The sequence below is a fragment of the Impatiens glandulifera genome, chromosome 3 (genome assembly GCF_907164915.1).
Source record: "Impatiens glandulifera chromosome 3, dImpGla2.1, whole genome shotgun sequence".
Classification (NCBI taxonomy): domain Eukaryota; kingdom Viridiplantae; phylum Streptophyta; class Magnoliopsida; order Ericales; family Balsaminaceae; genus Impatiens; species Impatiens glandulifera.
In genome coordinates, this window is record NC_061864.1 from 7,592,858 (window position 1) to 7,607,510 (window position 14,653).

At 27.9% G+C, this 14,653-nt stretch overlaps 3 protein-coding genes and 1 non-coding gene across 4 annotated transcripts; 3 read left to right on the forward strand and 1 right to left on the reverse strand.

Moving 5' to 3' along the window:
- The first annotated feature begins 2,825 nt into the window (after nt 1-2,825).
- LOC124931559 (basic leucine zipper 34) lies at nt 2,826-4,138 on the forward strand. Its single transcript, XM_047472052.1, has 4 exons — nt 2,826-3,514; nt 3,611-3,686; nt 3,769-3,895; nt 3,998-4,138. Exons 1-4 carry the CDS (start codon nt 2,931-2,933, stop codon nt 4,126-4,128), a joined length of 918 nt encoding a protein of 305 aa, XP_047328008.1. The 5' UTR covers nt 2,826-2,930; the 3' UTR covers nt 4,129-4,138.
- Nucleotides 4,131-5,220, reverse strand: LOC124931560 (nudix hydrolase 26, chloroplastic-like). Its single transcript, XM_047472053.1, has 5 exons — nt 4,916-5,220; nt 4,707-4,850; nt 4,547-4,641; nt 4,369-4,483; nt 4,131-4,284 (listed from the first exon to the last, which is right to left on the reverse strand). The coding sequence occupies exons 1-5, from the start codon at nt 5,207-5,209 to the stop codon at nt 4,219-4,221; spliced, it is 714 nt and encodes a 237-aa protein (XP_047328009.1). The 5' UTR covers nt 5,210-5,220; the 3' UTR covers nt 4,131-4,218.
- Nucleotides 5,221-9,041: 3,821 nt separating this feature from the next.
- On the forward strand, nt 9,042-13,063 carry LOC124929621 (cell division control protein 2 homolog). Its single transcript, XM_047470025.1, has 10 exons — nt 9,042-9,105; nt 9,215-9,264; nt 9,341-9,412; nt 11,682-11,872; nt 11,955-12,075; nt 12,143-12,322; nt 12,404-12,588; nt 12,668-12,755; nt 12,843-12,896; nt 12,977-13,063. The coding sequence occupies exons 1-10, from the start codon at nt 9,042-9,044 to the stop codon at nt 13,061-13,063; spliced, it is 1,092 nt and encodes a 363-aa protein (XP_047325981.1).
- A 187-nt stretch (nt 13,064-13,250) lies between these two features.
- On the forward strand, nt 13,251-13,321 carry TRNAG-GCC. Its single transcript has one exon. It is a non-coding gene; the product is annotated as a tRNA-Gly (tRNA).
- The last annotated feature ends 1,332 nt before the right edge of the window (nt 13,322-14,653 follow it).

Here is a 14,653-nt window from a genome sequence, read left to right on the forward strand (position 1 = left end):
TTAATTATCACAATAATTAACCATAATTTCATCTTAATCTCTTTTTGAGTTATTTTAAATTTAAAAATTCAAAATATTATTTTAATATTATTATAAAATATTATTATTATTATTATTATAAATTAGAGTATGTCAAATTTTATTTTTATAACTATATATAAATATAAAATTATAAAACATATACCATTTATACCGTTTCTTATAATTTAAACCAAACAATAATAATATATATAACTTATACTAACATATATATTATTATACCTAATTATGATTTATATTTCTATACCATTTATATCTTATATAATTTATACCATCTACTCACACAACATAAAACATTAATATGATTGAGTTTAAGGATATTTGAGCTTCCTTAATTGTAACACTACAATTCCAATTAAAAAAAAAGTCTTTCAATCAAAATTTAGGGACCCAATTTTCTTTTATTATTATTATTATTATTATTATTATTATTATTATTAGTATAAGAGGATAGTGTTTGTATAGTTTATTATTTTCTACACACTTCTTCTTGAATAAAAAAAATACCACTATTTTAAGTTAAAATAGTATAGTAAAAAATTGATTTAAGAATTTATTTTTGATGCATGTATCTTTCTGTAATATAGTTATAAGTATTAATAGTTGTGATTAAAGAGTTAAATATTGCAAGTTTGATTTTTTTAAAAAAATATTTATGTTAAAATGGATGGTCATGATTATCGAAATAATATTAATTTATTATAAAAAATATGTTTTTTTTAATTTATACTAATATTATTCAAAAAAATTATTCGATAGTTCTATTCCAAACCAGTAGGCTCGATTAGAGTGCTCGTGGAACATGATAGAGCTCACGATGAGCTCTCACCTTCTCTCACGATCCCTTTAAAGGGAATTTAGGTATAATCCACCGCTAAAATTGTTTTTTCATACTACAATGAATCCGTTCGATTTTATTCTAACTATAATATCATAAATTTTCGATTTAATAAATTTTATAAATAAATTAATGAGTTATCATCCCAATTTTCATATTCAATTTATTTTAAATAAAATTAACTTAAATGATAAGAATTTATCTAAAATAACAAATATCACGATTTTGATTCTCAATTAAAAAATTACTTTAACTAAATATCATATTTCACATATTTAAAAATTAAAATTTTTATTATTATTTGAACTTATTTAAGTTATTAATATCTAAAATATTATAAAAATAGAAATATTTATTTTCTCTAAAAAAAAAAATCTAATAAATCTAAAAATATGAAAACTAAATTATATATTTTTATTAATCCTACATTAGGTTATAAATTAATTAATCAATTTAATACGGATGTCTAGTCTCTGTACCCAGAAGGATATAGAGGCTGAGCTGTACACAACTTTGGAGTGTGCTCAGTACAATTGCAGCCCGACTCGACCAATGAATTTCATATATTAATTGTATCGGTAACTGTGACAACTTCGATTAAATGACCACAAATCTTTTTAAGTCCTGTAAAACAAGTTCTTTAATTTATAAACAACCAAAACAAGTCCCCAATATTTAAAATTTTAAAAAGTTCTCAATTATATAAATTTTACTTTTAATGTCTATTCTTAATATTCTAATTTATTAAACTTATTAATTAAAGCATATTAAAAAATATCATATAATATAAAGTAATCTTGTAAACAACTACTTTTAGTTATTAGTTTATAAATATTTTAATATAATAAAATCACTTTAAAACAACTTTTGAGAAATAAGAATAAAATATTGAAACTAGAGTCATTTATATATGATTTTTATAATATATTTTGTATGATTTTTAAAGATTCACCCTACAACAATAAATATGATGATATGGTAGTTGATTATTGTGTTAGCAACTTTTATCTAAAAAGAAACTTTAAAATAGTTATTATATAAATAATATAAATTATTTAATATGTAAGTTGAATTTGAACTTTGTTAATTTAACAACTAAATTTAAAAAGAATATGGTAAATATTTGTGATAATTCAAATTATTTAGGGTTTATATTGGAAGAGATGTAATAATTGAGGGCATAAAAATATATTTTTCATGCTTTAATTTGGTTAATAAAATGTCTTTAATTTGAAGCTTCTTCTTCTTCTTCATCTTTCTCTTTTCTTGTTGGGTTTATTTTGGCAGAGGAGCGAAACCAGGGCACGTTTTGCCCATTCTTCGTTCTTTGTATCTACTCTCTACAAGCTGCTCGTTACCCTTTATTCGCCGTCGTCTCTACTATCTGTCTGTATTCAACATTTCTGTGAATGATTTAACTCTCAATCAGCACCCAACCACAATGGTAGAGCCTCCTTTTCTTGTTACTTGATTTTCTTTCCTTCGTTTTAATCGATTCTTTATGCATGTTGTTATGCAGTATGAATTTCATTCTTTGGTTGACAAAAACATGTATATTGATTAAGAGAATCATTAACTTAAGCGATATGTATTGCTTTTAGGGGGGACATCTAAGATTGAAGAATGAATAGTTTTTGATACCCAGTTTCCTAATTCTGCTTTTGATTTTTGATGAAGAACTTCCTTCTATTAAGGACCATGCTCAGTCACTAGTAAGAATGAACCTTCAAGATGATCTGAATGAATGATTCACATAAACCCTTAAGGATTCATTCAGTATAATTTGTAGAGAGCTAGGGATATGTAGCAATCAATCTGTTCCAATTTCAAAAGGGTTATCTCAAGTAACATAATTTGTGTTAATATTTAATTTATTCATTCCTAGTTTCTTTTGGATCATTACAACTATCTTGTTTCTTGCTTTTTGAGATTTGTCTTTATCGTTATATAAATACCCATTATTTGTTGAACTGATTTTGTGGCAATAAAATAGAGCAACACAAAAGGAGATCAATTTTAAGGCTCCAGTAATTGTCCAGTCCAGTTCATCACCATGTCAAGGCAAAGTCAGCTCCCACCTCGGTGTCCTTTGCAAAAGAAAACAAGACAGGTTCCCTCTTCTCAAGATCCTCAGCAGCAGAAACCTCAAAGCTCTACAGGATTCTGGGGTGACCATTCAACCAGCGATTCTGGGACTGTTTTTGATAACTTGAAAGTGTCATTACTGAGTTTGTCTCAACTTGGTTGTGACGAAAGTTTGGGTTCAAGTGGTGATTCGGGCTGTGTCCTGGAATCAGCTTGTACATATGGGCCTAACTCCCCTAGGGCAAAAAGCAAACCGACGTTACTCAGCAACGTCTTGAATGTGTCATTACTGAATTTGTCTCTACCTGGTTGTGATGAAAGTTTGGGTTCAAGTGGTGATTCGGGCTGTGTCCTGGAATCAGCTTGTACATATGGGCCTAACTCCCCCAGGGCAAAAAGCAAACCGACGTTCCCAGATAACAGGATGGTTTCAGCACTATCAGAGTATATTTCGCAGAATTCCAAGCAATGTCTGGTGGGTGATTCATCTGGAGGTGATGTTGTTAATGTATCTGCTGGAGAAGCTGATTTTGAAACAAAGCCTGTGAAAAGGTTAGCCTCTTTTAAAATCTATTTTCTTGATTTTTTAGATTTGAACTCATTTTTATTTCATCCTGAAATCTATGTGGATTGCGATAAATTTGACAGACATTCTGGTCAGAGGTCAAGGGTTCGAAAACTCCAATATATTGCTGAACTTGAAAGAAATGTAGAAATCTTTCAGGTAAATGACTATTTGACTGTCAATAAATCTTTGATCGGGAGATCTCTAACAAAGATTTTTTTTAATAATAATGCTGGTGTAGGCTATACAATCGGAGTTGGCATGTAAAGTGGCTTCCTCGTTGCAGCATCGCTTTTCTTTGTCACTGGAAAACAACAAACTAAAGCAGCAGCTTCTGAGACTTCAACATGAAAAAATGATGCTTGATGGTATTATTTTTCCAATGATTGATTTTCAGAATCCGGATAGTTCCTTTTAGGATTTGCAGAAACAAATTGTTTATTTTGGACTATTTTTGTTGTCTTATACAGATGAGTATCAGTTGCTGAGAAATAAGCTGGATACATTTGCAAGTTATGGGTCAAATTTTAAGTTCCAGGATGCTGGTGGTTCAAACACAATGTGGCAGACGCTTGACTTGGGAAAACTCGATCTTAATTAGTCGTAGAAGACTAATAAAAGAGCATATATTTGCAAGAAAGACTTGAAATATTTTCTTTAAAATGCTACATTTTATCTTTTCATGTCAGTCTTATTGGAGATAGGTTGAGAAAACAGCTAAAACTTCCTTGTAAATAGGCTTCTTGAAATCCACTGCCTGTGGTAACAAAAAACCCAGAAATTCAAATGACAAAAAAGGAAGTTTTTTTATTCTCAATTCATAAATGTTCAAAGTTCTCACAAGATCAACTATTTGTTGTGATGACATCCATGACCACTCTTCAAATTCAGGCTTCTCATTCCCATCTCCACCAAGGTTGATTTCTTCTTCCTTTCCTGTAAATTCAAAAAGAAACCTGCAGTTTCCAATCTGTCAATGATTGGGGGAAGCCATTTTTTGTGTAAGATGATTCACTCACCATTTCTGTACTTGGCCTTTCCAGTTTGATCCGTATAGACGCTTGTGTCTTTCTCTAGCTTCAGGCGAGAATTCATAGGCTAAGCAATAAGGTACCTAGCATAAACCCAGTTCACAATTTCAAATAGTTCAGGAACTAGAGAAAGGGAAACAAGATTAACCTCTGCAAGTAGTTGAGCTGATGTAATTCCAGTTTCTTCTTTTAGTTCTCTAATTGCTGCAACTCTTGGATCTTCGTTATTACCTATACCACCCTGTGGCATTTGCCATGTGTTGGCTATGTCAAGCCTTGAAGCTGCAAAAATCTGTGAGGATAGTGAGGAATTATAATCATTCCCCAGAGATTGAGAGAAAGAGATTTGTGTATAACCTTTTTGGAGTCGTTGATCAAACAAATACCCACATTTCTTCTGTAGCCTTCAGGTGGGTTGTCAAGGGAGATCATCAAGGGCTCCGGCCAGGAAGAAGAAGACGATGAAAGTGGGTTAAGGCAAGAGATGACACGTGCACTCTGTTGTTGATTCTGAAGGATCATAATTCCGGTGAGATTGATCTGTTTGTAAGAGGAAAATACTGAGGATTGTGATAATGGGCAGATGAGCTTTTTATCGGTAATAGGAGACGAGATCGCCGATGAAATTCGACATACAGAAGTAGTATCCATGAGTATATTCTTCCCGGAGTCTTTGACTATAAAGGTTCAGTTAGGGACAAAATGGTATACAAATCTCACAACGGGTACACGTGATTCATGTAGCGATGTTTCCAAAGTAAACATACTAATTTATTTGTTTATTTTTTACAAACTAACATTACTGTTTAAATTTATTTTTTATTTTGTATTAATGTTATAACTTATTATTAAATACATTTTAAATCTAATTATTTATATTTTTATATAATATAATTATTGTCATAATTTTAACTATATTTAATATTTGTAAAATTTTAAATATTTAATTTTAAAATTTAAATGTTATAATAAATTATATTCATATTATAAAATTAATAATATTTTTATATTTTTAAATTTATTTTAATAAATAATAGTATGTGATTTTATTTTGTAAATAAACGTGCCAAAATTAACTTGTTCAAATTAAAATAGATAATTAAAAAAAAAAAACTATAATTTATGTGTGTAGTCAAGCACTGTAGTAACAAGATTACAAATTATTACAAAATTAGATAATTATAATAATTTTTATTTATTATTATATTATAATTATTAAAATATTTTAAATGAATTATATATTATATAAATATTTATAAAAATATTGAGCGATGATGTCATCTATTATATTATAATATATTATAATATATAGAAATACTAAATTAAATATATAAATAAATAGAATGTATTTAATAATAAAATATAATATTAATAAAAACATTAAAATAATCAAAATAAATAAAATAATTCTAACAAACTTGGTTGATTTGAGAAAGATTTAACAAGTAATTTAGTTTGATAAGTTTAATTTTAAAAAAATATATATATTGGGGAACTTTCTGTTAATGTGTAGCTAGCAAAATTAAACATTTTATATTTTTGTACTGAACTTATTTTTGGTGATTTTAATTTTATGTATTAAGATGTTACAATATGCAAACTCCCCAGTCAAAAGTCAAATTATCTGATAATCTTTAATACAAGTGGAGTTTATTTTTAATTTTTTAATTTTTTTTAAGGCTTATATCATTTTTACAAGTTTGTTTGATTCTCACTTATCACACTAATTAATTAAAATATTTTTTATTTTAAATTATTATTTTTTATTTTATTTATATATATCAATACTTTAAATAATTTTATCAAAAAAAAATTCATTACCTAATCAAAATAATAATAATTCATAATTAATTTTTTTCTCTCTTACCTTAATAAAAGTCTTAATTAATTAAGACTTGCATTTTATGTTTCAACTAATACACTCTAATTTAAGCATAGTTGGTGCTAGCTTACTTACAAAAATTAAGACAAATTTTAACTTAATAGATAAATGTATTTAAATTTAAATATGGTTCTTTTTATTTATATTTTTAAAACTCAGTAATAATCAAACTCATTACTCTTATTAATCAAATTCAATTTATTAACTAAAATATTTTTTATTTTATAAAAGTAAATATTTTATCAATATATTAAACAAATGCTTAAAATTAACACCAAACAACATTTTTTTAAATAAATCAAGATTTATTTAAAAATTAAGTACCAAACAAGCTCTAAGTGTGTTTAAATAAGCTTTATTATGCCTATGCCGGATTCGTTGTAGTTACAAAGGGTGGATAGTTATGACGGTTAGTTTCTACATTTTACAAAATAAAAAATAAAATACAGGTAATTTTAAAACTGGGTAATTGAGTTTGAAAATTAATATCAGCCATATGTTGTTGAATTTGTTCTGTTCCAGATCACTCCTGACATCAACTCTATTTAAATATTGAAACAAATATATATATTTTTTTTTAAATTTAGGAAACTAGCACAAACCAAACTAACTACGCGTTTTCAATTCCACTTTTTTTAAAGAAAAATTGGTCTTTGCTTGCGTAGTAAAGGAAAGAAAAGGTTGATTATCTTATGGTTTGTTCATTCTTTTTTTCCCTTTTTTTTTGTCACAGCTGTGCAGCCGTTATGAAGCTCATTGATTATATATATAGGCATGCAGCCCAGAAGCTTAGAATATACATTCTTGTTTAGTAGCCAGTCATGGAGAGTTTCCCTCCGAACCTCGAAGATGGAGAGAAATGGCTTCCTTCCGATGTTTACAAAGAAATCACATCCCCATCCGCTCTTCTTCACTTCAACTCTATGGTAATACATTCTTTCTTAATTAGGATATATCATAAAGCTTTGCATTTATTCATTAATCATTAATCAAGATTATTACTATTGGAGGCTACAAAATCAAGATTACATTATTATTATCTTATAGTTATTGGTATATATAACGTGTCATCTTGCAATTACAAATGAAGTAAAATTCATTCATTGCTACATCTGCATGTTGAGTTCTATTTTCCTGTTTCATTCATGTTCTCCTTAATCATCTTCTTGTTTTTCCATTGTCACATCATTTGCATTTTTTATTGCATTTTGCTTTATTGTTACTGATTACGTTTTCTCAAAGTAACCAACGAAATTGACGTCACAATTCATGACTTCAGAGCAAACACGTGTTCTTATAACCGATAAAAAATAACTGTAAATAGCTTTATGACGATTTCTCTAATATATTTAATAAAAAGTAAAATGAATATATTTTTTTTTGAATTTAGTAAGTTAACACATACACGCATCCATGACACGTAGTTCTAAGTCAACTGTTTTTTCATAAACAAAATATTTTCATTTAAGTGCTATATATTATGTAAAAAAAAACACCTTAATTAACAAGTGTCATGTGTAATTTGTACAACAAAGATCAAAACGTCATGAATTTTCCAAATGTTCAAATGGGTCAAACTCCAAATCTATGGTCATGCATCTAGCTAGCTCTATGTTGAAGAAACAATGTAGATAATAATTTCATTTCATTTGATTTCTAAGGGAGGAGGAGAAATGATCAATGGGGAGCTGGGCAGGAAACAATATGAAGGAACTGGTTATTTTCATCCGAAAATGAGTCATGTGAACATACAAGATATCTGCAAGATTGGGAATACTAGTACAAAGGGAACTGGCGTTTATCATCAGCCATTAGCCACTGCCTCCGCAGCAGCACCAGCAACCAAAAGACAAGCCAAGAAGACCAGAAAGAACAACAAAATGAAACATGATCGCTTGGATGGTGCTGACAAGTTGCAAGAAGAAGTTTCTCAGGAGATAATCTCTCTGCCTCAAGAATGGATTTATTAGCTATCAACTTCTTATTTCTAAGGGTTTGCAATAATTAATCCCAATGTACTGTTAAACAATAAATTGAAAAATAACATTATCATAAACAATTTCACCTATGGTTTATTTTGCAATAAGAATCTCTTTGAATAAAGTATTTCACAATTTATGCATAGTACTGTTCTTGCTAATTGAAATGACATGAGTTTTCAACAAGTAACTTGAATATCAATAAGATCTATCCACATCAAGATGTTATGTCTTTTCTTTACCTTAAATAACATGAGGCACAATTGACGGCATGTTTGTTCATATAATTTAAATTCTTAGGATGAAATAGATCACATAAATAAAGAAAAAAGAGTTTGCCAGTTAATGATCTGTTGTTGGATAACTGCATAAATTTGTCCCACGTTGAAAATTATGAATAGAAAGAAATGGTATATGGTTGCACACAATGTGCATTTAATTCACTGGGCTTAGTAACCTGAGTTTGTAACCCGAGTGGAAGTATTATCGCAACTGGAGAATTGGCTATTTCAAAAAGGGTAGAATTTGGGTGATAATTTCTTGATGGCCCATTCCAAGTTGGGATACTGAACTCTGGGCTTTAACGAAAGCTAGGGCCTGTGGTTCTATAGCGAAGAGGGCAATGCGCTCTCTACAGTGGAAGGATAACTTGTTGGGTGCGGTTCAAGTGCCATTAAGCCCAATAGGTATTTTATCATGAAGGATTATGGGCAGGCCAAATGAAGTCACCTGGCCAGAAATTCAACAAATTTATCCATTTCTATATTATCATTTGGACACTTCACTTATGGTTAGTCTATATGGTAATCCCTGGTCTTAACCCAGAAGGATACTATCTTCTTTCTGTGAGTCTATTTTTGGAGTACAATTCCAAGGATTTGGAAATTAAATTATTAATTTTAAGGTTTGTGGTTTGAACAGAAACTGCTATGTCTTTGTCCTGAAAGAAGAATCACAGCTTTTGATGCCCTGCAACATCCATACTTTACCAATGTAGATTCTTTTGACGTTTTAGATGAATATCATTGCTAGCTAGATAGGGAAAGTTTCATCCTTAAATTTACCCAGATTAGATGTCAAAATGGTATATTATAACTTTCCTTACCTTAATTTGCAAATGGTTTTTTATCAAATTTTCAATGGCTAATTGGTAGAACGAATTAATGTCTACTGAAAAGAGAAATTTGGTACACAGCTATATATAGACTATTCTTTATTTGAGCTTTTTTAATTTTTTGTCAAGCTGTTAATAAAAATAAATTAAAAAAAATCTTACAATAAAAGTATAAATATTTGATAGGAAGAAAATATTATTTAGATAGTAACTCAATGTTATATGAAAAATTTAAATATTTAAAGGAGATTGAGTGTAATAAAAAAATAAAGACTAATAACACTCAACATGTTGAATGTAAGTAAAATAAGTGCAAGCAAAATTGCACCAATCCAAGATGAAGAGATAATTCAATACTCCCCTCAAATTGGGTAATAGATGTTGAGATTGCCCAACTTGTCACATACCTCCTCAAATCGACATGGGAAGAGTTTTGATGAGAATGTTAGTCACCTAGTAGAAAAAGTCTTGGGCAGTTATGAGAGTGGAGAAAATATTGTCGAGGAGATGAAAATTTTGATGACACTTTTTCAATATGACTGATTCTAATTCTAATTCATGCTTCACTTCGTTAGAGGAGTGACTCTTAGCTCTTGCTTTGACTCGTGCAATTTTTGAAGTGAAAAGTGATAATTTTTGGACAAATGAAATTTGAGAAAAAATTGTGAACATTTTTTTAAGATGAAAAAATTTGTTCTGATAACATATAGAAATTTAAGAGAGAGAAAATATTATTTGGATAGTGAGATAATGTTATATGAGAAATTCAGATATTTAAAAGATATTGAGTGTAATAAAACATAAAAACTAACCACACTCAACTGGTTAAGTATAAGCAAAGCAACATGCTGAGTGCAAACAAAATTGCACAAATCCAAAATAAAAAGATAATTTAACAAAAAAAAATATAAATATTAATATTAATTTTTGTAAAATAAATATTTATCAAAGTTTTTATTCATAAATACAATATTTTTAATATATTTGTAAATTTGACAACTCTAATAAGTTGACAGGGAACTATTATATTCTTTCTTATTATTTAATATTATTATGTAACTATTTTTATATATTTATTATTTTTAATAATGAAAAATTAAGAGAGTTGTTTAAGCACAATTACACATAAATATAAATATAGTATAAAATAAAAAATTACAAAATATGAAAATAATACTAAAACACAAACCCATTACTCAACAAATTATCAGATTCATATTCGAGATTGACTTCACCAATTTTCCGATCGAATATAAGAAAAGAAAACGTAATAATAATAATAATAACAACAACATTATTAATAATACGAATCAGACTACTACTATAATTAAAAGTTTAAAGATTTCTTTCAAGGAAGAAGGGACATACATAGTCTTGTAAAAATCTAGTCATGCCATATAATCGTTTCAATTTTAACTTTTTAAATGTTACAATATTTATGTAACTTGAAATAATAATATGGTTTAATTAATTAATTTTAAATTTATGATTCATAGAATTTATTTATTTTTTAAATAAAAGAAAACTAGCATGACACTCCACAATCATAACTCATATTTCATAGAATTCTGATTAAAGTAAAGTTGATCATTTATATTGTATTCTAGATAAATAATATTTTTAAAAAATACAAAGTATATTTGTTTATAGTATAAATAAATTAATATATTAAAAAAATATATTATGATTTTTTTTTAAATGGAGACAAATAGCAATTATTTTAAGCAAACTCCATAACAAATCATATAAACAATGTAACAATAAATAACAAACAATTGTATCATCTATTAACAGTAAAATTACTAATTTATTATATATACCAACAGATAGATTTATTTTTTATAGATTCATGTCCAACTGATATTTCTTTTTGCGGGAAACTAGTTTCAGTTCTGTGCGAAAGAATTACGATCAGAAGCTTTCATCCTTTCTTTTCCGTAAGTCGAATTTATTGATTTCAGATGTTGTTTGATTCAAGCAATTCTTGTAAAACTTTAATCAGTTCTTGAATATGATCTTGCAGGAAATCTAAATATACTATTGTAAAATGGATAAGGTGTGAAGCATGGGATTTCTTAGATTCAATATTGTCTGTCTAAACTTGATTTTATTTGTCCTTCCCACATCTCATTATTTATTCTTTTACAGTACCATATATTTTCTGGTAAGGGATCTATACAAGGAACTCCTAGTAAAGCTTACATGGGTCAAGCCATGGATTCCAAGAAACCTGTTATCGTGAAGATTTTCGATCGTATCAAGTTAAATGAAGGCATCTCAAGTGCAGTAATAAGAGAAATTGCTTTCCTGAAAGAGATGGATCATGAAAATATTGTAAGGTACTACTGAAGTGAAGTTCTTGATCGATTTTCTTTCAAAACCTTTGAACTGTGTGACTACTATTTGTGTTTCTTGAATCAGTGTGATAGATGTTGTTTTTACTGGTATGAAGATACACCTTGTTATGGAGGCTGCAGACATGAACCTTAGACAGTTTATAGATGAACACCCTAAAGGGGTATCAGATCGACATGTGAGAAAGGTGAGTCAGTGCATGCAGTATTTTCTTATGCTACAACATGGATAATCATTGATTTGTCTGTGGACAGAATCTGTTGTATCAACTTCTGAAAGGACTTGATTACTGTCATTCTCAAAAAATAATTCATCGGGATTTAAGGCCAGAAAGTTTGATGATTAACCGAGATCCACTTACACTGAAGATATCAGACTTTGGAACAGCAAGAGACTTTCAGGTTCCAGTGAAGGCGCTGACTATAATAGACAGGGTAGGATAGCTTGAAGTAAATTAATTAATCAATCAAATAAATAGAATCCCTTCTCATGATATATATTCATTGTATATATAGGCAAAGTGTGTATTGTATATGCCACCTGAAATCTTGTATGGGAAATGGAGATACACGGCTTCAGTTGACATGTGGGCTGCTGGTTGCATATTTGCTGAAATTGCTAGGGGAAAGCCTCTCTTCCAAATCGGATCCAATGATTATCATATGACCAGTGATATTTATCAAATGCAGAAGATACTCAGGTTCTTGCCATTTATTATTATACCAATTTGTTTTCTCCTTGTTTGGAATTGGGTCGTAGTAAATATCATAAATTTGCAGCGTTTTAGGGACACCAAATGAAGATCTATGGCCAGGAGTTTGTGAAGTATTCCATAACATAAATTCTATCAAATTGATTCCGTCCATGGTATTGGACTTCGGTTTGCATATTTTGTTATAGTAGAATTCAAAATATCAAAGTAAACATGACTTGAATGAATCTGTTATATTGCAGGATCTACATGAGTTGGTTCCATGTCTTGATCCAGAAGAAATGGATCTTTTGAAAGTATGATTTTTCTCAAGTTTTTTTGTGTTTACTACTGCTGGGAACTATGAATGAAATTAATTGTGGTTTGAATGTTGCAGCAAATGATTTGCCTGAATCCCAGTGGAAGAATCATGGCTGCTGATGCGCTCAAGCTTTCTTACTTTGACGATCTTCGAGCTGCTTGAATCTCTGTTACTTGTTCATATTATGCGAATTAATGTTTTTTTTTCATGTTAGATCTTTGCAAGTAAACCTAGCACTAATGACAATGATGCTTGTGCAACAAAATATTTTTAAGAGACAAAATGTGTTTTGTTGGTTGTCTAAATGTCTCCCGATAAAGTGAAACGAAATAAACACAATTATCAAAAGGCACCAGTGGTCTAGTGGTAGAATAGTACCCTGCCACGGTACAGACCCGGGTTCAATTCCCGGCTGGTGCAACAAAATTCTTTTTATCCCACATTGAAAGATCCTAATAAAAAGAGTATTTTGGTTACTTATTGGTTAATTTAGAAGAAAAGATGATGTTGACATTTACTTTTCAAATAAACATAATTCTACTATTGAATTAATCACATATTTTTAAAAATTAAGTATATAAATAAAGAAAAAATATTATTTGTATCCATATATTAAAACATATTAATTGTCTAATATTTTTTATAAAGAGGATGAGTACATAAATAATAAATTATAAGATAATTCAATTTTTTTCTTAATTATATATTATTATTATATTATAAGATATTATAATCTTATAATTTAATATTTTAACAAAAATAAATCATACATCTGTATTTAAATGTTAAAAGTTAAAGAGAAATAATTTTTTTTAATTATATATTAATATTATATTATAAGATATTATTATAATCTCATAATTTAATTTATTTTAATAAAATAAACATACATCTGTATTTAAATTTTAAAAGTTAAAGAGAAATATTTTTTTCCCTTTATTATATATTACTATTATATTATAAGATATTATTATAATCTCATAATATATTTCAACAAAAATAAACCATACATACATCTGTATTTAAATTTTAAAAGCTTAAAGAATTTATTTTTCTTAATTATATATTAATATTATATTATAAAATATTATTATAATCTCATAATTTAATATTGTTACAAAAATAAATCATACATCTGTATTTAAATTTTAAAAGTTAAAGAAAAATAAATTTGGTTTGTAAGGATCAGAAGATCTCCAAGCCGATTTATCTCCTTACAATGGAAAATGTATTAATTTAAACGGGTCAAAATGGGCCAATACAAGATTTCACAACTTTTTTTATATAATAAATTATTTTGGAGGAAGAAATAATATGAAACTGATTTTTGAAAAATAAAATAATTATTGAATTTTTTTAATAGGCATCCAAACAAAATACTTTTTTTTAATAAAAAAAACTCCCTCTCTCGTCAACTCCACTCAATACCAATTTTAAGAAGAAAAAAAAAACTAAAAGCAAAAAAAGTAAACTCCAGTATCAATCAACATTATTAAAGTTATTACTTATTTATTTTTCTCTTTTTATCTTTAAGATATTTTGGTAGTAAATAATATTTATATTACACCTTACAAAATCACTTTACAGAAGTATGTTGGATTGCAATTTTTGTATTGCTCTTTGACTCAAAAGTTATTTTATTTAATATTACCATCTCTTAAATTTAATATTCATTTATCTAACCCACAATACTAATAAAAAAAGTACAAACATGTCATATTGAATACTAAAATCACTAAGTGATTTACACCA

Excerpts from the sequence above, each read along its gene's own strand:
- LOC124931559 (XM_047472052.1), top strand. The coding sequence starts at position 2,931 with ATGTCAAGGCAAAGTCAGCTCCCACCTCGGTGTCCTTTGCAAAAGAAA. Across the intron at positions 3,515-3,610 it reads GAAACAAAGCCTGTGAAAAG|ACATTCTGGTCAGAGGTCAA; the intron begins GTTAGCCTCTTT and ends TAAATTTGACAG. Across the intron at positions 3,687-3,768 it reads GAAATGTAGAAATCTTTCAG|GCTATACAATCGGAGTTGGC; the intron begins GTAAATGACTAT and ends ATGCTGGTGTAG.
- LOC124929621 (XM_047470025.1), top strand. The coding sequence starts at position 9,042 with ATGCGCTCTCTACAGTGGAAGGATAACTTGTTGGGTGCGGTTCAAGTG. Across the intron at positions 9,106-9,214 it reads AGTGCCATTAAGCCCAATAG|TCTATATGGTAATCCCTGGT; the intron begins GTATTTTATCAT and ends ACTTATGGTTAG. Across the intron at positions 12,756-12,842 it reads TCAAATTGATTCCGTCCATG|GATCTACATGAGTTGGTTCC; the intron begins GTATTGGACTTC and ends GTTATATTGCAG.
- LOC124931560 (XM_047472053.1), bottom strand. The coding sequence starts at position 5,209 with ATGGATACTACTTCTGTATGTCGAATTTCATCGGCGATCTCGTCTCCT. Across the intron at positions 4,851-4,915 it reads TGATCAACGACTCCAAAAAG|ATTTTTGCAGCTTCAAGGCT; the intron begins GTTATACACAAA and ends CTATCCTCACAG. Across the intron at positions 4,642-4,706 it reads CAGCTCAACTACTTGCAGAG|GTACCTTATTGCTTAGCCTA; the intron begins GTTAATCTTGTT and ends GGTTTATGCTAG.